The 25,290-nt window shown below is 36.4% G+C and overlaps 1 protein-coding gene across 1 annotated transcript in view; it reads right to left on the bottom strand.

The window, feature by feature from the left end:
- Positions 1 to 23,003, bottom strand: part of LOC140155318 (uncharacterized) — a 39,460-nt gene extending 16,457 nt beyond the window's left edge. The window contains exons 1-6 of the mRNA XM_072178110.1: positions 22,586 to 23,003; positions 21,027 to 21,068; positions 17,421 to 17,494; positions 15,478 to 15,546; positions 4,177 to 4,261; positions 3,370 to 3,508 (exon numbers count right to left, since the gene is read on the bottom strand). Of these exons, the coding sequence (XP_072034211.1) occupies positions 3,370 to 3,508; positions 4,177 to 4,261; positions 15,478 to 15,546; positions 17,421 to 17,494; positions 21,027 to 21,068; positions 22,586 to 22,850 (674 nt within the window). The 5' untranslated portion in view covers positions 22,851 to 23,003. The remainder of the gene's footprint in view (positions 1 to 3,369; positions 3,509 to 4,176; positions 4,262 to 15,477; positions 15,547 to 17,420; positions 17,495 to 21,026; positions 21,069 to 22,585) is intronic.
- Positions 23,004 to 25,290: the final 2,287 nt, after the last annotated feature.

Here is a 25,290-nt window from a genome sequence, read left to right as displayed (position 1 = left end):
AATTCCAGTGTAGTAACTGGATTCCTTTCCCCTATAATTAATATACATAACTTTACTTGTTACCAGTTTGTTATTATGTTTTGAGAAAAATGCAAAAATAGTCACAAATTTATCAAGGGATGTAGTACCACATTAAGTAAATAACATTGTATGGTGAACACGTGAACTACTACAAGTCATTGTAGGGTGAACGCGGTGGCATCAAGTACACTGTGGTGAAAGTGGGGATGATATGTTAACTTTGAAATGAAATTGGCAAATGTGTTTGTAGAGAAAAAAATTAACAAAATATGAGACCCAATTTTTCATAATATCCTGATGTGCAGTCATCGATCCTCTAAATCATAACTTGTTTGACCCGAATTGTAGGACTGAAATGTCATGGTGACATTCTTTATGACAATTTCAGCATCAGTCAGGCGATAGTAGAAGTAACAATGACAATTTTTTCATGTTTAAAATAAGCTTATTAATACTATTTTCATATTTTACACAGGCTTACTAATATTAATTTTTCATGTTTTATATAGGCTCATTTAATATATTTTCATATGTTTTAAATAGACTTATTAATTATTAGAGGAGTATTTCATGATTATAACATCCTCTTTTTATGGTATGCTTTAGTAGATATCCACAAAAAAAGCTTCAAAATTTCAGTTGATTCCAATTTTGTGTTGCGATGCATAACATTAATGCTGTTGGTTGATGTAGATTTTCCAAAATTGTGAGTACATGGGTGATACAGCCACTATCTTTCAACCTTTTTTTATCTCCCACAATTACTTCTTACACTTCTGCATACTTGTGATACCAGTTTTGATGAAACACTTCTGATACTAGTATTAATTAAGCACCCATCTTCTGCTGATACTGGTATTGATGAAGCACCCATCTACTACTGATATTGGTGTTGATGTAAGTACCCATCTACTGATGATATTGGTATTGATGAAGCACCCATCTGCTGCTGATACTGGTATTGATGTAGTACCCATCTACTGCTGATACTGGTATTGATGAAGCACCCATCTGGTGTTGATACCAGCACTGATGAAGCACCCATCTACTGCAGATATTTCTATTGAAAGTACCCATCTACTGCTGATACCAGTATTGATGAAACACACATCTACTGCTGATACCAGTATTGATGAAGCACCTATCTACTACTGATACAGGTATTGATGAAGCACCCATCTACCAGTGATACTGGTACTGATGAAGTACCCACCTACTGCTGATACTTTTATTGATGAAGCACCCATCTGCTGCTGATATTGGTATTTATTTATTTATAACAATTCGGTCAGAGACCAGGCGAGAACCCAATAGTGCCTATGCACTAAATTAAAGGGTGGCCTAATTACACCAAACACAAAATAAAAGGGACAGACAAAAATGGATGATAAAAAATATATCAAGACAAAACAAATGAGGTGGAGAAGGAGATGGCTAGCACACCTGGTCATTAATGGCAGATTTGAAGGCAGCCAGGGATGGAGATTTGACCACAGTGTCAGGAAGGTGCATATGGGAAAAAAGATTTTTGAGACAGGGAGAGACGGGAAAACGGAATAACAAGGGCACAGCTGTTGAGATTGCGAAGGCCAGGCGCGCGGTGCAGTTTAAATGGGTTTGGCGAAGAGCATAGCTTGTGGAGGATTTTGTACAAGTGGCAGAGTGTGGCCAGATCGCAACGTTTGGAGAGGAGGGGGAGGTCTACTTTTGAAAGTAGATCCTCATGGGAAAGCTTCCATTCCTGCAAGATCACACAGAAGGCAAAGCGCTGGGTGGATTCTAACCAGTTTGTGAGCGTCTGGTTTAAAGGGTGGTATGTGATTGAGCCATATTCAAGGGTTGGACGAACAAGAGCCAGATATAGAGAACGGCGGATATGGAGTGGGGCATTGTGGAAAGATCTGTGAAGGAAGCCTATTGTTCTACGAGCTTTCTTGCAAATGCTATCAACATGACCTTTCCATGAAAGATTGTTACTAATCCAAATGCCCAGGAATTTAACAGAGCAAACTCTTTCAATGGGCTGTTGATTCATATAGAGCTGCATCTGTGGGTAAGGTTCTTTTTTTGTTGATATTATCATGGTCTTGGTTTTGCTGGCATTGGCTGAGAGATGGTTGGAACGGAACCAGTTATGGATAGCATTAATGTCCTCTTGGAAGCCCGTATTGATGAAGCACCCATCTGCTGCTGATACTGGTATTGATGAAGGGCCCATTTACTGCTGATACTGGTATTGATGAAGCACCCATCTACTGCTGATACTGGTATTGATGAAGCACCCACCTACTGCTGATACTGGTATTGATGAAGCACCCATTTACTGCTGATACTGGTATTGATGAAGCGCCCATCTACTGCTGATACTGGTATTGATGAAGCACCCATTTACTGCTAATACTGGTATTGATGAAGCACCCATCTACTGCTGATACTGGTTTGATGAAGCACCCATCTACTGCTGATACTGGTGTTGATGAAGCGCCCATTTACTGCTGAAATTGGTATTGATGAAGCGCCCATCTACTGCTGATACTGGTATTGATGAAGCAACAATCTACTGCTGATGCTGGTATTGATGAAACACCCATTAACTGCTGATATTGGTATTGCTGAAGCACCCATCTACTGCTGATACTGGTATTGATGAAGCACCCATCTGCTGCTGATACTGATATTGATGAAGTACCCATGTACTGCTAATACTGGTATTGATGAAGCACCAATCTACTGCTGATACTGGTATTGATGAAACACCCATTAACTGCTGTTATTGGTATTGCTGAAGCACCCATCTACTGCTGATACTGGTATTGATGAAGCACCCATCTGCTGCTGATACTGATATTGATGAAGTACCCATCTACTGCTAATACCAGTATTAACGAAGCACCCATCTACTGCTGATATTGGTATTAATCTACTGCTGATCCTGGTTTTGATGAAGCACCCATCTACTGCTGATACTGATGAAGCAACCATCTACTGCTGATACCGGTATTGATGAAGCACCCATCTACTGCTGATACCAGTATTAACGAAGCACCCATCTACTGCTGATATTGGTATTAATCTACTGCTGATACTGGTATTGATGAAGCATCCATTTACTTCTGATACTGGTATTGATGAAGTACTTGTTTACTTCTGCGCTTACTCAAGAATTTTTGTTTTGTAGATGTCCCTGTATGACATTGTAAATTTGATTGTATTGAATTAAACCTTACTCTTCCATGTTAGATTACTATGTGTTACCTTCCCCACACATCCCAGGGGAGGCACCCAGGGTGTGGGATAGTTGGTACTTGGTGGTGTTACAATTAACAAAAGGAAACTAATCTTACTTACAATTGTAGCAGTAAAATAATATCAAACAGTTGTCGCCATCCAGGCCCCAAGAACAATGTACCCAACATATGTAGATTAGGTCTCTGAATGTCTTCGATTGTTGGCATGGCATGCCGATATGTCCGCCCTCCAGTTTCTCCTGTGAAAAAGATTTTAACATAAGACACCATTCTGTAAAAAAAATATTCTTAAGATCCAAGAGGATTTACTTGGTCATATATGTGATGCGATCAAACAAAATTAGTCAGATCTCTGAAACATTAAATTTCCAGTTTCTTATAGAATATTAAGAAGCATTTACAAAGCTTTGTAGAAAACCCCATTGAAATTGAACAACCAGTTCCAAAGATATGAGCAATTAAAGAGTTTCCAAAACAGCAGGTAACAATTGGCTATATCTCAAAATCAATATTTCCGGGTTCCGCCCGATTTTGCTTGATCGCATCACATATAATTAGAAATCTTAAATTGATAAAAAAAAACAAGTATTGGCATCAGGTCATGGGAACACATCCACCCGACTCAAAGTAAAGAGAAAAATCCCCTAGTCAAAGGTCTTTTACCCTGTTACCCCTCTCCCATTACAAAAAAAATGCTGCCTTGCCCGCAAGGCATAAGCAAAGATATACATACATACATAGTCTGACGATCGCCGTGAGGCGTGAAACTACTAGTTACTAAATGCTGAATATTATTTAGCCAAAATTGTTTTATTAAATTAGCTCTACCTTGTTAAAAATTGGTATTGAGCACTGTGAAACGACTATCGAGTGACTATTTATGTTACATACATACATACATACATACCATTGGCTGTATCAATTGAGCCATCTTCTGAATCATTGTCGTTGATTTCTCTTAGAGGTAGCTGTACTTCCTCCACAGACACAGCCTAAAAAGCACAAGAATAACAATAACAACATTGTAAGTAGCATTGATAAAATATTACACACCTACTGGTTGGGTAAGCTAAAACCTTGGCAATTCTATTTCCTTCAAGCAAGGATCCGCACTAATGGTATCAAATACTCTTATTTTTGGGAAAGAGGGAAAGTAATGTTAAGGACTATCATCCTTGCTAACATTATTTCTTTATTTACTAGTAGCACTTACACTAAGGCCTCAAAAATTGTTTGATTGGTGTAACCTGACCGACCCTAAAATTAGGCCCACCCTAGAGTGTTTGTTTTTTTGCAAAAAATAAATAATAAATGAAAAATTGAATTTAAAAAATAAGAAGAAAAAAAAAAGTTCCAAGGCCTTTATCAAACGCAATTTACAGCTTTAAAAGTAAAAAAAATCCCAACATACCTACTCTATTTTTTTTTAATGTTACGCCAATCAAACAATTTTTTTTGCCTAAGAACCGTCTTAACCATCTTAGGGAACAAACCAAAACTTTGATGATGTCCTATTAACGAAAGTCCTTTCGTTAAGGGGAGGGGTCCAAAAGTCCAACTACATTAAAATATCGGTCAAAGTTAATCTTCTGGTTGAAATTTCAACATTTCACATTTCTGTTTCAAGGCAAAGGCAGTCCTCCAAACAAAAGCACTTGCTATAGGGCATCATCGAACTTTTGGTTTGTTCCCTTAGAATTCAGGAAAAAACACCTTATTTCACACGCAATAAAAATCCATTACAATGCAATGAATGGAATGGAAAAGAATGATTTTTTGTCACCACAAAATTATGACTAAATTATAGCACTTTCCAAACAAAATATCTGACCTTTTGCCCATTTCTTAGCCTTTTCAATTTTTAATCAAACATTAAGGTTTATACACCACAATATTAACTTTTAGCTTACCTCCCCTGACTTGTCAACCATGAACTGATAAATTACTTAAGTCGTTTGGCATGTCTACAATATCTATTCACCTATTCAATATTTTCCCATTTACTTCCCTCTTGAAGCAAAGCTTGCCTGAGACTTTGCATTGTTATCCTTTGGGTAACAAGTTCATGAAAGTCACTTTTTGCATGTCCCGACAAAAATCACACTTTGTTTGAACAAAGAATTGACAAAATGAATTTCCACATATTTTGCCATATATTTGGATAGTCACAATATAAGTACACACCCAGCGGCTTCAATCTGCATTCAAAGGACACATGATTGTTCTGGAATTTTAAACACCCCCAATATTTTCCATATATTGTGTAAAAATAAACATATTTGTATATTATATACCTAAAGCCACGATTTCTCTGTGTTACAAAAATCTGTGTTGCAAAATTTCAGTGATTTTCCGTTTTCCACTATAAAGCACTGAAAAGTTTAAAATCAAACATATTTTAAAAGTGTATTTTGTCTTGCCTTTTACTGTAGTATGGCCAGAATCTGGCGTATCTTTCGTGTAAGTGAATACCAAACAAATCCCAACTCCAATCCTAACCCAAATCTTACCCTAACCCTAACCCTAAGTCTAATCCTATAGTATTTCGTGCTCTCTTACACTAAGGATAAACCCAGAATGTTGCACGTAGCCCTAGAATTAATGCTAGAATGGATTGTTTAATGGTTGATTACTGCTAAATAATCACTTTTCTTTGTTTTATTTTGCAAATCAACACAAAAGTTAAACATTTTACACAGTTTTTCACAATTTTGTGCCATTTTCAAATTTCCTTTCAAAGAGCAAACCCCAAATTCTGTGAATTTTTCTGTTTCTCCGCGCAGAAATCGTGGCTTTAAATATACCCTGTATTTTAGCACAATTTTGATTAAAAATCTACCAAATGTTTTAAGCATTTCAAGGAGGCATTTTTCTTCATCAAATACCTTTTTTTTTGAGGCAGTACCACAGAGGGGGTGGAGGAAAATTCCCCCAGTGGGAGACATTGCCCTCTCAGTTGCACCCCCCCCCCCCGAGACAAACAAATAATTGAAATTTGCAGAAATTTGATAATTTTTGATCCCAAGATTTTCAAAATTTGATATAAAGCCCAGTCTTGCTTTTTAAATGAAAATGACAAATCATTCTGCCTGTATTTTTTTTTATCTCCTCAAATTCATCCCCCCATGCCCCCAAACCCCTGGAAAATATTTCTGGTGCTGCCACTGCTGTTTTAAGCATTTCAAGGTATTTGAAATTGATATAAAGCCCATGATAATAATTTGATTCAGTCTTACTTTTTAAATGAAAATGACAATTGCGGCAATCATGCAACCTGTGTTTTTTTGATCTCCTCAAATTCATCCTCCCACATGCCCCAACCCCCAGGAAAACATTTCTGGTGCTGACACTGCTGTTTTAAGCATTTCAAGGTATTCAAATTTGACATAAAGCCCACAGTAATAATTTGATTCAGTCTTGTTTTTTAAATGAAAATGACAATTGCAACAATCATGCAGCCTGTTTTTTAAGGGGGTACTACACCCCTGCCCAAATTTGTGCCCATTTTTGCATTTTTCTCAAAAATTATAGAGCATTGGTGACAAGTAAGATATGTATATTATAGGGGCAGGACTACAACTACTGCACTGGAAATTTTATTTCAGCACAGATAGCAGTTGTGGAGTTACAGTCAAAAATGAGGGAAAACCAATATTTGATCAATAAATCAATAACTACTTGCCTTGAGTTGCTGAATTTTCAGTGCAGTAGTTGTAGTCCTTGCCCTATAATATACATATCTTACTTGTCACCAATGCGCTATAATTTTTGAGAAAAATGCAAAAATAGGCACAAAATTGGCCAGGGGTGTAGTACCCCCTTAACATACAAGTACTGCAGCAGAATTGTTCCTATACATTTAGATTCTGTGTGCTATGTAGTACATTGTACATACATAACAATTAATAGCCAAAATGGTTGCCAAGCATTATATTGTATAGCTCAAAAACTATCTCACATTATAGTGCTTGGAAATTTTTTTATCTTACAATATCAGATAATGTGCACTATACGACCAATCTAGCCTAAAATTCAATAAAACATAACTCCAACGAGATTCTGTATTGGGTGTTTACATAATCAATAATTGAATTCCATAAATTTGGTTAAAACAACAGTGGAGTCATCACACAATAACAGCCATAGTGATGAACTATCATGCACTATGTAAGTGTACAGTATAGGCCACCTTTTACACATTATGTACATTTTCAGAATTGCTTTTCTCTGATTTTTTGTTGAAAATTAGAGTCATTTGATTGCAGCTGCATATGATGCCAGCTTGCATAATACAAACTCAAATTAAAGGGGCTTTATAAGATTAAATCAAATGTATGCCCTTCATTTTGGTATAAGTCCGATTTTATACCATGTACACAATTTGTTTGTACAGGTACTACTCTCTATTCCAGAAAAATACAGCACTAATTTTTTTGGATTATTAAAAAAATTACCGTTTCCAAATGAAACGGCTAAATTATAATCCGTTTGGTCAAATTTTTAATGAGAAACCAGTAGCTGACGATCATTTGACAATTTTGACCTTTCGTATTGAAGATGCACATTTTTTTCCAAAAAAGACCTAAATTTTGTAGGTCTTTTGGGGAAAAAATGTATTTTTATTTGTACAGGTACTACTCTCTATTCCAGAAAAATACGGCACTAATTTTTTGGGATTATTAAAAAAATTGCCGTTTTCCAAATGAAACGGCTAAATTATAATCCTTGTGGTCAAATTTTTAATGAGAAACCAGTAGCCGATGATCATTTGACAATTTTGTATTGAAGATGCACATTTTTTTCCAAAAAAGACCTAAATTTTGTAGGTCTTTTGGGGAAAAAATGTATCTTTAATGTATAATTTTCCGTGGTGCAAGGCCAGATATGTTTACCAAGTTGTCCAGTGGAGCATTTGCTTATTGAACACACACAATGATGCATATGTGTACCTATACATACAGTCTGTCCACATAGAAGTACAAAGTAAATAGATCTCGGAAACTGGAGGTATGAGAATAATTATTTCAGTGCATTGCGTGTGTCTATGATTCTTTGGGGAGCATCAATTGCTGCGCGATTTGTACTTGCCGAGCGCACCACGCTCTTTACGCATCGCATTTTTTTAACACGCAGTGCGTGTGAAGCAGAGCATCAACCCCCAATGCCACAGATTTGGTTTGTACTTCTATGTGGACAGACTGTAAGAACACTAGATTACAGTTTTTCTCAGCCTACAAGAGTACACATTCACCTGTTGGTCTAAATGGAGCACACCATCACATTTGAAATAGTATTAAATCTGATTTCCCCCTATTGATTTCCCCCTATTATATAAGACCCCCTGATTAATACGTGCCCCCTATAAATAAGTGCTCCCAAATAAGTAACCCCTAATAGGCACCTCCAATCAGCATCCCCTAATAAGTGCCCCCTAATAAGTGCCTCTCTACATGTATACTGTGATACTGCCTGCCGAAAGCCCATGGTCCAGAGAAGGAACAAGAATCACCCTTAAAATAAATGTGATGATCTATATATAATAAATGCAGTCCCCTGTGGGCAAACTGGTGACAAGTCAAACAAAATTAATTTGAGTTCACAGACAGGTTCAGTGCTGCCTATTCAATAACATTCATTGCAGATTCAATCTAATATAAAACCATTGTGCTACTACTAACTAAAAATATATTTAATCATAAACAATTTCAAATTATTTTACAGCAAATACTTTTGGGTGCCAACCATATACACACTCAAAATAGCATCCTTTTGATATTGACAGTTTCTTAAAAATAAAGTTAACTAATGATGTTTGAATGATTGAGTTTAACTCAACCTTTATTTTACCAGAGAATGTGACCAGTTCACGAAACATGGAACCACAAAATGTATTTTAGATTGTTAAGTTCAAATTGGGTTCTAAACTATACAAGTGAGACTGGTATCTAGAAAAAACTTTTTGAATAAATTTTGAGAAAAAAGGATATTTTTAGGTGCATAATAATCAAGATTTTTTTAATTGCCATGAAAAAAGATTGTTTTTATTTTATTTATTTTTTTGTATGCTGGTGATAGGGCCTATATGCAAGTTTGAAATGCAAGAAACTGTGTGGGAATTTGCCAACCCAGTAAATTATTTTGCCCACAAAGTAAATTCAACTTGCCCATTGCTCATTAGACCTTCTGGGCACCTCCTATATTCTCTTATGTTTTTATGTTTAGAATGTGTATAAACACTACATATATTCTGAAAAGAGCACAGCACATTGTAAATATTCAAAAGCTTTCTGACTCAAGACCAAACAATAGTTTTAATTTAAAATACAAATTCAATTAATTTATAATGAATACTAATACAGGGACCATTTGCATTTAAGTAATTATGCACACAACTGACAATTAATAAAGCCACCTATTAAGGAAATCAATGACCTATAGTGTGTCTCATTTCAAGATGGGAGTAACGCAATGTTGGATTTCACAGCCCAAATTCGAATTGATGCGTTTATGCCGTTGGATCGCCAGCGTACTAACAAATCACCTTTTTTCACATGTGTGTACGCCCCCACAGGATTAGGTTAGCACATCCGATTCGAATCTACCACTGCGAAATCCAACATGGCGTAACTCAAGTCTATTACTAAATTCAATTAACTAAATTGAAATGGATAATGTAATTCTCTAACATAAAGTACATTGAACTTATTTAGTACATCATTAGGAAATTTGGACATGGAATTACAAATATTGCACTGTTAAGTAGGCCTTTAGATTCTTGAGTCAATACAAAACACAAAAACAAATAACCAAAAACCAAATCTCAAAAGATCTGTTGAGGTGCATGGAATATTGCTACCTACATGCAGCCCAATTGGCCACAATTAATTCAAGGAAAGTCAAACTAGACTTATTTGTTTAAACTTGAAAATTATGAAGAAAAACAACAAAATATTGGCCCAATTTATTAATTTTATTTCCAAAGCAAGGTATTATTAGACAACTAGTTTGTGTGTGTGTGGGGGGGTTTCATTTCTACATGTAGTAATCTCAAATTTTTTAAACAATACAAACATGTACTACAGCCTTGCAGGTTTATTTCACTAGAAAAGGTACCGTATGCACTTTGAAATATTATACATATGAACCTTCAATTTTCTAATATTACAGATGCTATAAATATTTGCTACAAAAAATTAGGTATTTTTTCCTGTGTGTAAGGTCACATTAATATTTACGGCATGCGAAATGTGGAAATTCAAATATCAAAAGCACACCACTGCACTTGTTACAATTCATGACATGTTTCAAAAATAATGGTTTTATATCAAATGCAAAATTTTAATTGATTTTAAAGTAATTCTTAAAAAATCAGGTTTTTTTTGTTACTTGTCATATTAGTAATTCACTTTTAAAATTAAATAATAATACTCAATATATTAAGAATTTTTCTTAACTTGACCTTGCATGGAGAAAATCCCTGAAATGGGACTATAGAAAAAGGATTGACTTTTTTATGCAATCAATGAGGTCATCAGTCTATTATAGGACTTTGTAATGCTCACGAGGGAGGAGAATTAAATTGGATTCTTCATAATTAATGCTTAGAGCACAGCTCTTGGATGACAGGCATTAAATCTGGTTAATCATGGGTTGTTAGGGGAACGCTTGATCATTTATGCAGTCTTCTATTGAATTCTCTTCACGGATCTGGCAAGCAATATGTTCCCATGTTTGATGAGAGCTTAATATTTCTAGTAATGAATTGAATGCAATTCTATAATACGATTTTAATGATATTTAATGATATTCACATTATGCTGTAAACTAGTTTTTTCATCAGTACTGCTATCATCATCATTATCATCATCAGTGGCAGCGCCATGGGGGAAAATAAAAATATGAATGAAAATGCCCCCCCAGTCAGAACTCTTACTCCACCTATTGCCCCCTCCCAGTAAAAACCCCAAATTATGAAAATTTCCACTTTTTGCAGCAATTTTGCACAAAATTTGTTGAATTTGCCACCCCTGAAATTCACTTTGCCCCCTCAATTCCCCCTCCCCGAAAAAATTCCTGGCGCTGCCACTGATCATCATCAGGAGCAGCAGCAGCAATATAAATGGCAACATTGGCAGCAACTTCAGTCAGTATGACACAAGAAAGCAATACTGCAGATACTTTTCCAATCATCTGTTGTTTTTTACCATGTTGTAACATTTCCATAAAAATAGATTTGAATTTCTTTTCCACAAAATGTTAATTTACACTCTCAGAAATGTCCCCTTTTAATTTTGAGCCAAACAAATGAGGTAAAACAAAGAAATCACTATTTGATTCAAACACCTATGTCGCCAATGCATGTCACTCCGTCGATCATGACTGAGACCCCCCAAATTTGGAAAAGTACGCTTTTTTGGACAAAAAAGGTCCAAATTTTGTCCACTTTTCACAAAATTGCCCCCCTTGGAAAAAAGTCCACTTTTTCAAAATCAGCACCCCCAAATGAAATCCTGCATATGGGCCTGCGGAGGATGGTCCTGTTGATGTGTTATGACCATCCCATATATGCCATGTACGAGGGTCATTCAAAAAGTCTCAGCTGCTGCAACTATTAGCCATTTCATATTTTCCATGATTACAATCAAGTGTCTTATTTAGCTTGCAAGAAAATTTACTTATTAGTATCTTTTTTCATTTGTTGTAGGCACAGTAAAAATGAAATCAGGATTCAGTGCCACGGAAATGAAAAAAATCTGTACATATATCTACAAGGAAGGCATAAGTATAATTGAAGTGATCATAAAATACCACTTGGTCACTTCTTAAATTGAAGCCAACATACAGCAAAATATCACAAATTATGTAAAATGACAACAACAAAAATGTTTCTCAGCAGCACACCTCTACCCAATCCAAACTCAAGTACCCACCCCCTCCCGGGCTACCAATACGGGGAAAGGCACACATACACATTTATTTGAGCAAATAAAAATAACAACAGTGTAAAATTCTTATATTTCAAAATAAAGTAGCCTGGGGAAAGTAGTCAATTTTCAAAATAAAAAACTATATAAAAGCTCTTATAATAAATGATTACGTCTGCGGTTTATGCATTAGAATACTCATAAATAATCAGTTCTGGCAACACAGTTCTTTAAAAGACATCTTGCATAAAGTGTAAACATTTTCCCTTGTGTATAATTTATTAGGATTTCGATTTCAACACGTTTGTATGATATTATTCAAACATACTCATCTGAATTTATTAGAATTTAGAAAAATAAAGGGGAAAAAATTCCGGTCACACAAGTAGGATGATATTGAATCCCTAGCAAAGTATACAATGTCATGACACAAAGTATCATATTTACCATCCCAAGGTTCTCACTGGAATATGAAGGAAAACATAAGTAAACATCTCAAAAAAAGTAACTAGCCCCCCTTAAGGGCTGGGGTATGAACGTTTGGACAGTATTTATTTTGGGACATTAGAGCACATCAGACATATCGAATTGCATTCTGATATCAAATAATTTTGAATTTTTTAATTTTGCAATTTAATACACATTTTATGGCAAATCATTAAAAATTGATATTTTTGATATTTAACAGTACTTGAAGTAAACTTTATAAATCTGATGATTTATACTTAAAGTGTATGTAGGTGGGTTGAAAAGCCGACGATCAATTGAAAATTTTGACCTTTCGTATTGAAGATATGGATTTTTTCCCCCAAAACACCAAAAAAATTAGTCTTTTTCTGCTACATACACTTTAAGAATATATCATTAGATTTATATAATTTACTTCGAGGACTGTTATATATAAAAATTGAAAAATATCAAATTTTTATAATATGTCATAAAATTTGTATTATATTGAAAAAAAAAAAAAATGAAAATTATTTGATATCAGAAAGACATGCTTCGTATTTAGAATACAATTCGATAGGTCTGAGGTGCTCTCATGTGCCACAAAAAATACTGTTGAAACGCAATAAACGCTCATTTTAGATCCCTTAAATAATGGCCATTATTCAAAAAGGGGCTATTGTATATTACAATTCTGTAAAATGCGTTGGAAGCAGAATTTATTTCTGCGCATTTTGACACCTCAATTGATACGATAGCCCGGAAAACAATAAAACACCGGTCAATTTAATGTAGTGAGGTCCAGATTTGAAAGTTGCACTTACATACAAATTTTTACAATACAAAAAGACTCAGATATCATTACACAGATTTCCTTCCATTATACTGAATGCAAAATCAATAGAATTTACTGCAACTTTCAAATCTTGGGCGACATTGATTTAAATGTACGCTGTGACGTCAATATTTAGTCAATTGCTACAAATGAGGTGTCAAAATGTGCAGATATAAATTCTGATTCCAACACATTTTACAGATTTGTAATACAATCACCCGGTTTTGAATAATGGCCATTATTTAAGGGGGGTTAGTTACTTTTTTGAGATGTTTACAAGCAGGGGAAAAGTTACAATTTTGTGTTGTGCTTTATTGTGAGTGCTTCCCCTTGCCTTAGGGCCTTGAGGATGCAATATTACTTGGTTGAATTTTAACCCATGGACTGAGTCACTGTGGACTGAGTATATATATTGCAGATCAATCAATACTAATTTGCAAAACAAAATGTTAATGCATTGTGTATAACGAAACAAAGATACCATGGTTTTATGACTCCATCTTGTTATTTTAGTGTGTAAGGGGGTACTACACCCCTAGCAAATTTTGTGCCTATTTTTGCATTTTTCTCAAAAATTATAGCGCATTGGTGACAGGTAAGATATGTATATTATAGGGGCAAAGACTACGACTACTGCACTTAAAATTCAGCAACTCAAGGCAAGTAGTTATTGCTTTATTGATCAAATATTGCTTTTCCCTCATTTTTGACTGTAACTCCACAACTGTTGTCCGTGCAGTAGTTGTAGTCCTTGCCCCTATAATATGCATATCTTACTTGTCACCAATGCGCTATATTTTTTTGAGAAAAATGCAAAAATAGGCACAAAATTGGGAAGGGGTGGGGAGTACCCACTTAAATCATACCATCTTATTTAAGTAATAAGTTTTTGAAAGATGATTTTGGGGCTTGAGCAAACTGGTATATGAAAAATTCTTATTTCTCTCCTCTTTTCCTCCCATTTCTCTTGAATGAATCACAAGGAGTGGTTCCCCCTGTAGTGGCAGCACCAAGGAAAACGGAAAAATATCACGGAATCGGAGGTACAACACGGAAAATGACATTTTTGTATGATGTGACAAAAATGGTTAAAAAATATAGAGAGATAAATGTTAAAAACAATCATGAGTTGTGTGTGTCAATTTTTATGATAAAAATACTGTTAAAATAATACCAAAATAAAGGTATATTACCAAGGCATGAACCCCCTACATGTATATCCATCCAAACATCGTAACAGTCTGCCTATTATCGTGAGATTTTCAATCAGAGCATATTGATCGCGATATTGAACACTTTATTGTGACATTAATATCGTTCTTTATACATTTTAAGCTTGATTCATGAACAGATTTACAAATTTTACAACACGGAAAATGGATTTTAGAAAACGGTAAACTTCGGACTCTACCCTAATCTTCACCTTAAGGGCTCAGTCAACCACATCCTGCGCAGTATTTTTGTGGGACCTGAGAGCACATTAGACACATCAAATTGCATTCTAAATACGAGGAATGTCCTGATGATATCAAATAATATTTGATTTTTTGAAATTTGCGATATATATTACAAATGTTATAATTGCTATTTTTGACATTAAACAGTCCTTAAAGTAAACTTTATAAATCTAATGATATGTATTTAAAGTGTATATAGCTGGGAGATAAAGCTGACCATCATGGCAATTTTGACCTTTCTTATTGAATATTGAACAAAACTTCCCAAAAGACCTACAAAAATCCAAATTATTTGACATCAGAAGGACATTACTCGTATTCAGAATGCAATTTGGTGTGTATGAAGTGCTCTCAGCTCACACACAAAGCTCTTAAGCATACCCTCCCCCATTTCCCCTAGTCAAAATAGACAATTTCAACATTTTAAACCAAAATGACAAATTTTAGGCAAAGTTTAGAAATTTCCCCCTACAATGGTTTGCCCCTCCCCCACACCAAAAAACAAAATGTGCCACCACTACACATGCAATATTGTGTGTCCTTACCTTGTGTTTTTCTATCTGATATGCATGTGCTCTCTGTAGAAGATCAGTGAAAAAATATATCAGCAATACCTGCAATAATAACAGCAAAAATACACAAGTCAGATTAGTCTTTGTCAAAGACGACTCACGATCCTTGCCGAGGGGGGCCACCGGTGAGTCGTCTTTGCCAATGTGTAGTGTTTTCGTATCGCAACTAAGTCACGTTACCTATCAAAGTCGGGCCGCCCTTTCACTAACAATCACTGATTAATAGACCCAAAATATAACTTCGTCTATCATCAACTAATTATCACGATTGCATCATACTGTGCTAATCAGGCATGGCATGGCGTAACATGACCCATCACAACACTTGGTCCGGGTCGGGTCAACGTTGATCGGAGGTGACCTTGATGTTTGGTACAATCGAACATCCAGGGAGCTGATCCCGGAAACTGAAGTGATGATGCTTGAAGTTGAGTTTAGAATTCCAATATTTAATATAAATACTGGAGTAGGCCTATATAAAACAAATATAGGTACATGTATGACGCATCTTCTCTGATATAATATTTGAAACGTGATGAACTTTGGACCATACACTCTCTTTTCAAATCATTTCTGCTGCAGCAGTTGGCGCGTCGATATGACCACAAAGCTGCCGAGTTTTTATATCAAGTAGGCCTTAAAATGAGACTGTTTCTGTGTTTTCTTCCTCGTCACAAAACAACCCGGAAAAACAACCCGGAAAACAAACCAAAAGAGAAGGAACTTCATAATTAGGCCTTCAGTTTCACTTTTTCTAAAATCGTCCACCAAATGGTTTCAATCGGGCTTTCATGTTGCAATTTTTCCAAATTCTTAGGGGGTAACAATGGGCATTCCCCTCAGATTTCCCCCTGCGTATGCATAAAGAAGTTGCCCTTTTCGTTTCTGCTTTAGACACCCGACACATCATTTAAAGCAATAATTTATAGGCCTAGAACTAATAGTCAAAACTCCCGGTCAAAACTTGAACACAAATTGTTTCAATATTGGGCCGTCATTCCACAAATTGTCGGCTTTTTCAAACTAGTCATTAGTACATAGAGTAGGCTAAGAACTGATTTGACAGCAAATTAGAAGCACATTATTACACATGATTTTACGCCCTAACTCAGACAACATAGGCCTACATACAGGAAAACAAACCTGTCTTGTTAATTTTATGTGGTACTCCAAAAGTATTACAAATCTATGAATGAAGTCAAAACTCTTAATTTGATTATTGCGACCCATTTTAGCTGAGCTGTGCTAGAGAGCAAGGCATGCTGCATTTGCCAGCTAGCTGCATGCAGGTCTGGTCCAAACCGCAACTAATTACCACCTGTTATCCAAGCAGCGGGTGTCATGATGGTCATGAGTGAATTTCTTGGCTGGCGTGATTGATATACGTAAGCCATACCTCTAATACCATATAAGGATGGAGAATTGCCAAATAAGGTCCTGGGGAAACTGGGGAAACTTTCGTATGGTAGTGCGATACGAAAAGTTTCATGTTGGCACAGACTGGGAAACCAACTCAATTTTTACCATGCTGTACTCCTACACATGTTGGTAGCTCGTGGGTAGTAATCAGTTTCCCAGTCTGTAACACAGACTAAAGTCAGATATGGTCTCAAAATAATCAAGCATACGAGAACCCAATAACAACAGGCAGTGGCGTTCGCAGCACATTGAAAGTGGGGGGGCAGGTTGTTCGGTTCCCCTGAATGGAGCCTGATTAGGAGTGTAAGGTCAAAGGTCAAATGACTGATTTCCCCCGAATGACCAAGAAAAGTGGGGGCCGTGCACCCCCCCCCTGCCCCTTTGCGTATGCCACTGACAACAGGGCAAGTGGTTTTTGGCAGACCATTTGTGAAATTTTCTCCACCCTATAGATGAAAATTATGATTGCACACCTCAAGATTCAAAAAGATACATACCTGCATGACAAATCCTATCAAGAATGATACCACAAATGGATAAAATCCAGCTTGAGCAAGGGTCACTGGCAGACCTGCATGATAAACAAATAGCATAAAAAAATTTCAGGTTCTAGTACCATATCATTATGTACTACTTTTTGGTATTATTCGTGCTATGAACACGCATCTGCAAGGAATGTTTTTGGGGGCCGGGGAGGCATTTGGGGAAAGTATCAACCAATTTTCAAAAGTTTGGGTTTTACTTAGGGATACAGTTCTGATTGGGGGGGATATTAACTTTCTAATTGTGACACGATCTGGTCCATGGGGCCAAAGGCGGCAAATTTGAAACTGAGATAAAGGGAAAAATATGGAGTAAAAAACAATAAAATACATAAGAAAATAGACATCAAAAACTTCATAACTTTAGAACCAAGTATGCTAGACCTTTGGGGTTTTCAGTAAATGAGAGCCTATTGTAGGGCTGCTAAGAATACGCAATTGCGTTATTTGCGCCGCAATTTGCGTATTTTGGCTCCAATTGCGTTTTTTGACATTTTTGAAAAAATCTAAAAAAAAAAAAAAAAAAAATTAAAAAATTTTGCGATTTTTAATTTTTTTTTTCATGGGATTTGGAGAGTCACTGGACCTAACATCAAGTGCTACCATCATTAAAAAAAAAATTAAAAAAAAAAATGGAAAAAAGATACAAAAAATTACAAGTTTGTATCCAAATGGGACCAATTTATAACTTGTGTTCACTTCAAAATCTATCTAAGATACAGACTTGTGTACAAAACCAATGCATTTTTATATCTTCAATAGACTATGCAGTGAACACAAGTTACAAATCGGTCCCATTTGGATACAAACTTGTAATTTTTTTGTATCTTTTTCCAATTTTTTAAAATCAGCCACAAATGATTGCAGTACCTCACTCAAGGTCAAGGGACTCTCTAAATCCAAAAAAATTTTTTTTTTAAAACGCAATTTTTTATTTTTTTTATTTTCTTAATTTTTTTTTTTTTTTTTAATGATGGTAGCACTTGATGTTAGGCCCAGGGACTCTCCAAATCCGCGAAAAAAAATTAAAATCGTAAAAAAAAAAAAAAAAAAAAAAAAAAAAAATTTTTTTTTTTTTTTTGATTTTGCGTTTTGGCGGAAATCGCGGATTTTTGCGTTTTTGGAAAATCGGGGTGCGTTTTTGGCCTCCAAAATCGCGTATTCTTAGCAGGCCTAGCCTATTGTATGTTTTATGTACTAATTACAGTAACTCAATTTTCAAAAATGCCTCCTTTAGCCCCCATGTACCAGATCGTGTCACAATTGTGCTTATCACATTTGTGCCGAAAAAGGAGTACAATCAGTAATGTTAGGGACGATATTTGACATTGACATTGTCTCCGAGATTTTTTGAAAACATGGCATAAGCTCAAAATAAATCAGTACATGTTAGGAGCGATATTTGACATTGATGTATTAAAGGGGGGTAACCCTATTGGTTTTGGATATGGATTGTCTTTAAAATTACATAATAATATCAAATATCGCCTCCTTTATGCTGCTTTGTGAAAAACGAGAGCATTTTCAGCGTAAATGTGAATAAATAGCCAAATTTGCAATCCAATACCTTGGTATACGTGAATTGCATTCTGGGCAGGCAATGACGAATGCTGACATGCTGTACAATGCCCGGCCCGTATTGAACGGAAAATGGGGTTTTTTTTCGTACCGTTTCAGAAAAAAAGGAAACAAAATATATTTCCCCTTGCAATATGTACATTTCAAATGAATATAAAAAAAGTTTGGGTAAAATGGAGAGGAAAAAAAACCTTCCGAGACCGGGTTTTGAACCGGGTACCTCTCGGGTAAAAAACAAACGCGCTAGTCAATTGAGCTATTTAGCACACCACGCTTATTGTTGCCGTTTTCATACCTATATACGGCGCACCGTCTCCTCAGCAGTTAGTGTGGTTCGCTTTTTTCACAGAATGTGTATGACGCGAAACCAAAGTAGCTGTTGCGGTGACTGATATTTCGTTCATAATTCCCTCCCAGAAATCCAAAGTATTTACCATTGTTTACAAACTGGTATACCTGTAAAAACCGCTGTGATTCATGATTTCTACGGAAATACATCGACTTGGAGCGTCAAATTTCAGGATAGTAATGAGAAAAATAGTATCTATTATGTGATACCAAAACCTCATAAAAAAAAAAAAAAATCGGGGGGATGATGCTGTCGATCGGGTTACGGACCTTTAATGTCTCTGAGATTTTTTGTAAACATGGCATAAGAGCTCAAAATAATGATTTTTGATTATGATAAATAATTGTACTCTATACATGGCTTTGATAATTGACGCTTCATTTCTTTCTATTTGGTGATTTGTGAAGCTGTCCTTCCACAGGTGTTGGGTTGGAGCAAAATAAAATGCATGGAAATTGGAAACAGTTTTATGAATGTTTTACATACATACTAGACTACCCCGTAGTCCACTTGCCCATTCTGCATATACTCTGGATATTGTATTTAAGCTTAAAACTCTGATTTAATTAGATGTGTGCACAATTGATAGATTTTCACATCTGATCTTTTCAGTCACCCTACACCCTCTGTTTGTTAGCTCCCCAAGTGGACTACTGACATTGGATTGCGGTCAGAGATGCTTAACACGGCTGTCTATGAGCTTCTATGGATGAGATTGTCGGAAATCTGGCCTACTAAAATTGGCCATGATGTAATGCATCTTTAAATGGATCTGGCTTGTGATTGGTCGCCCAGATCTCGTTATGGTTTAAATCCTCCGGGTACCTATCATTACCATTAATAACTACATGGTACAGAAGTATGCCGCCATTGTGTTATGTAATTGCATGAACGCGTCAATAAGTGCATGAGCGCGTATTGTATTTGCTTGCGGTTAAATTTGATTGATAAACAAGTATGATTGACAGTGTTGAGTGTTAGCATGGTTAGGGACTTTGCCCGCTCAAAATCCCGTTTAAAATTAAAAGTCCATAGTCTATTTTTAACCTGGAATTTCGCGAAATCAGAATTGTTCAGTGAAGTGCCAATACAATTATGACATTCAACGATATAAGCCTAGTACGTACACTTTACTTTTACTGTCACTAATATAATTATATAAACTTTTTCATAACAATTTTATACTAGTATATATAAATATCGGTATAATTTCGAGTTCAACTGAATGCTTTCATCATGATTACTATTAATAACATGTAAAGTAGGTAATGGGGATTAATAACATGCTTTTATTGATCAAAAATAGACTATGGCATAGTCTACATACATACCTGCACATTATATAAATTCATATAAAACAGTGCATGTTTCTACATGTACAGTGGCGTATCCAGGGGAGAGGGTGCTTTGTTAAAAATCATGTAAAATCAGCCATTTTTGGTGATTTTAGGCATTAGGCCCCCCACATAACTCTGAAAGCCCCTCTGAGCCCCCCACAGGAACAGATCCTGGACACGCCAGTGATGTATGAACCGTAATGTTTGTTTGATACCTTGTAATTCCTTTTGGTATCAATATTATAAGTACTATAGCACACATCAAAATGTGTTTATCAACTAGAAATTTAAACTCACCTAAAATTCCTGTTCCAAGAATGCATGCTATTGTGACAAAATCTGAGGGAAAAAAAGGTAACAAAACTGGTCAAAATCAGACAATTATTTTCATAAAAAGTTGCGCTAGCATGTTCTTTCTTCTAGCTCTAACCCAGGGCTATGACAAATACTCCATAAAGGAGGCAAAAAATGCACCTTGATTTTTCAAAAAATGCAAAAAATGCAAAATATCATTTCAATATACCAACAAAATGAAAAAGAATATCTTCATCAGGAGATTGAAATTTTGGTTGTAAATACTTGGCTCAGACACCCCCTGCGTCGCACAAGCGCAACACAATGACTGCTTCACGGCCATTTATTACATTTTAGGGGGCTGGCATTTTCTTCGGAAGCGGGTGGGGGGGGGTCCCAAATATGTCGGTGACCGGAGTCAATTTTTTTATGACCCCCTATTGCGGGCAAATTTTTTTACAACCCCCCCCCCCTATTTTGGGTCAAAAATTTTTATGACCCCCCTCTTCCACCTACACAGACTCGAGACAAATTATTCATTGCTGGAGCTAAGGCGCAAAATGCATCAAAACTCAAAAGTAAATAAAGTGTGCGTAGCGCATTAAAATTTTTATCGTTAGTGTAAAGAAGGCGCCCTATTTTTGGTCTGAAAATTCTATGAACCCCTCCTGTATTTTTGGGACCCCCCTTCCGAAGAAAATGCCAGCCCCCTTAGTATAACAATTTTCGCCCCCTCACTTTCAAAAACCTTCCGCTGGCCCTGTACTGGAACTATCATTAGGCCGTATAAAATTAATGTTTTGGTTCTCGTCCAGAGGATTTTTATGAATTGATGAGTGAGGGAGGTGTTTTTTTTTCCATAAATCATTCCAAAGTCTAACAAAATTGAAAAATCTGAAAAAAAATATATCAAATCCCAGAAATTTGAGGAGGGAGGGGACGAGAAACAAAACATTAATTTTATACCGCCTTATTGGGCGATGTCGAGACTTTGACTGTCTGGAGTTCATCGGATTAGTCCATGATCAAATCGCAGTAGTCAAGTACCGCAGTGGCGTAGCGTGAGTCATCACATTGGGGGGCACCGGCTGCGACCATGATTGGGGGCACCAGATCTGATTGGGGGGGGCACAAGCCGTTTTTCGCCAATTTATCAAATCCCAAAAATTTGAGGAGGGAGGGGACGAGAAACAAAACATTAATTTTATACCGCCTTATTGGGCGATGTCGAGACTTTGACTGTCTGGAGTTCATCTGATTAGTCCATGATCAAATCGCAGTAGTCAAGTACTGCAGTGGCGTAGCGTGAGTCATCACATTGGGGGGCACCGGCTGCGACCATGATTGGGGGACACCAGATCTGATTGGGGGGCACAAGCCGTTTTTCGCAATTTTCCAATGTTTTTTTTTTTTAAATTTCAGATCGATTGGGGGAGCGTACCCCCATGCCTCTATGATGCTACGCCACTGTAGTACCACCTGTATGCGATTTGGTCAAGGATTTCATGTGATTTATTCTGTCAAATAATAATACGCAAATCTGACTTGCAAATCATACTCACAACACTGAATATATATAACGTGGGTCTTCAAAATTTGCCAGAATGATGTCCTGTTCTCTTCTGATTCTGGTACATCTGTCCGTACAACCATTGCCTCATCATCATCAAATATGTCATCCCCCAGACGTATCTCATGGAGTTGTCCGTTGTTGAGCCCCAAAGGGCCCACATCACTGCCATCGTCCCCGGTCGGTTCGGCTGCACTTTGCTGCCGGGCTAGCTCCTCGGCCGCCTCCGTTAAAATGATCTCCTCTTCATCTTCCATAGAGTTGACGACTAAATACCCTTATGATGAGTCGCTTGAGTTATCATACATCTTAATCATTCATTTATCATGTCAAAATATGCAGTATAAATTGTATATTTCTTTAATGTTTACATCTTCTCTCACCCGACATCATCTTCCTCTCATCTCTTGATTTCCTGTTTTGCATTGGAGTTGCCAGTTCAGTCTGCGACTGCTGATCACTAAATTTAGGATTTGAAAATCACTGAGTTGCTAGTACTATATAATAGTAGCACTGGCATAGCTCACTACAGTAGGCCTACTATTAGGCTCCAATCTGTACAATGTATCCATTTTGAGGCATTTCTCTCAAATTCTGCTCATCTTTTCAAAAATGAATAAATAAATAATGATAATTGATTGTCTTAAAAAAAAGGGGCATTTCGTGATCCACAGCCTCATCCCCCCACTTTTCCCAAAAAAGTTGAGATTTTTACACCACTGGATTACCTCTGGCTACATAATGTTTATGTTCCAAATATTTCTTGCAGATTAATTCGTTTAGCAAAAATATCGTTAAATTTGAATTTCGTTCTGGTGCACCAGAACGAAATTACAACACATTGTCTATGGAGCAGTGTAATACACATAATCATGCATAACTCGCAAACGCAAAATCGGAATCAACTGAAATTTTGGAAATAAGCTTTTTTCGTAGATATCTACTGAAAAATGTCATAAAAAGAGGATGCTAGGATCATGAAATCCTCCTTTAAATGTGATCTCACGGGCATGACAAAATTTTACTATGAATTATACGCACATGATCTTTCTTTTTTTGTTTCCTGTAGGCCTAGTGCTATCTTCAGTAGATAACGGTTATAAACCATCTGAAATATGGCATACTATTCTTTGTTTAGAATGTTTTACTGGCAGAGCAATCTGAGACCATTTTTATCACAATCAGATAATTTTTGATCACTGTGGAATCCAAATGTTAATATTTGACCCCCCCTCAAGGGCTTTATCTTCGTCTCGCCCTACGGGCTCGCAGGCTCAATCCGAGTTCGATCGTTCGACTTACGGCATGATTATTTCAGCCACAGTCTGTGGCATGGACTTGGCGAGCCCAAAAGTAGTGATAGGATTCAACTGTGGTGGTCATATGGGGGAGGAAATTTAGAAGGCCTTGAACAAGGCTAGTTTTGCACTAGCACCAAAAGAACCCACAAGGAAGCAAGGAAGTGTTGACCAAGTATACGTACATTGTGATGTGAACTCTATCGTGTTTAAATTATGATTGTTGATTCACTTCACCGATTTCAATGGAAAGCTCAGGTTTAATCAAAACCTGATTTGTGTTTAAAGTTGTGAAAGTGCGAGTTCAGTTGATTTAACGATTTCATAGATATTTATCAGTTTACACATTTATCATCATCAGAAGAAAAAAGTGTCAACTTTATGAGTCAGAAAATGAGATAACGATAAGATTTTGAAATATTTGGAGAATTGTGTAACTCTCTAATCTTAGGTTTAGCGATCATGACCAAAAATGTTTGGCAACGATGGACGAAGAACTTCATGTATAACGCTATATTGAACAGGTCAACATATTAAAATTGCACGAAATTTGGAAATAACTACAAGTTTTATCGGTGACTAAATCGTTTGATATACGGTTCCACTGGATTGGGACTGGATTATCTGTTTTTTGAGCGATATATGGCAAATTGCCGCTGATTATACGGATCAAACATGGATAGATTTCGTCCAAGCGGAAAACGAAAAGGAAATTGGGTAAGAATGTGATTTAAATCACATCAAAGTTTATGTCTCGATCTTGCATGCCTGTCTTTCTTTGCCTCACATCAAGAGTACCAACATGGCCATGTTATAGGATTTTTTAGGAGCGCTGGGATCTGGTAAAACTACTTTAGTATTGCGGCACTGTGATAATTATAGCCATTCGGTCAGGTTACATCACGATAGGAATATTAATTCATTTTTTTAAGTACTTAATCTACTTCATGTGCTATTTGCCTTAAGTTTGTTATTCCAGAGAATTTGAGAAATTTCTCTGGTTATTCTTTATCCAAAATGCTGATCTTAGTAAATTACTATATAAACTGCCGGGAAGGGTTTTTTTTCTCAGCTTAGGCTAGCTAGCTACATGCTATAACCATGATAACCAACAATTAAGGTAAATTGGTCTTCATTGAACGGCTCTTTTCAGAGCCACCAAAACTTTATATTAGCAGATAGGCGAGATCTGCTAGTTCTCTGTAGACAAGGGGCAGTCTTCATTGAACGGCTCTTTTCAGAGCCACCAAAAACCTTTATATTAGCAGATAGGCGAGATCTGCTTGTTCTCTGTTGACAAGGGGCAGTCTTCAGTGAACGACTCTTTTCAGAGTCATCAGTAGACGAGGGGCGGTCTACATGTCTCATTCTTAGGTACTTTGTCCTGAAGAAGTCAGAG

This window comes from Amphiura filiformis, chromosome 6 (genome assembly GCF_039555335.1).
Source record: "Amphiura filiformis chromosome 6, Afil_fr2py, whole genome shotgun sequence".
Classification (NCBI taxonomy): domain Eukaryota; kingdom Metazoa; phylum Echinodermata; class Ophiuroidea; order Amphilepidida; family Amphiuridae; genus Amphiura; species Amphiura filiformis.
Note: the sequence above shows the minus strand (reverse complement) of the source record. Positions and strands in the feature narration are given on the sequence as shown.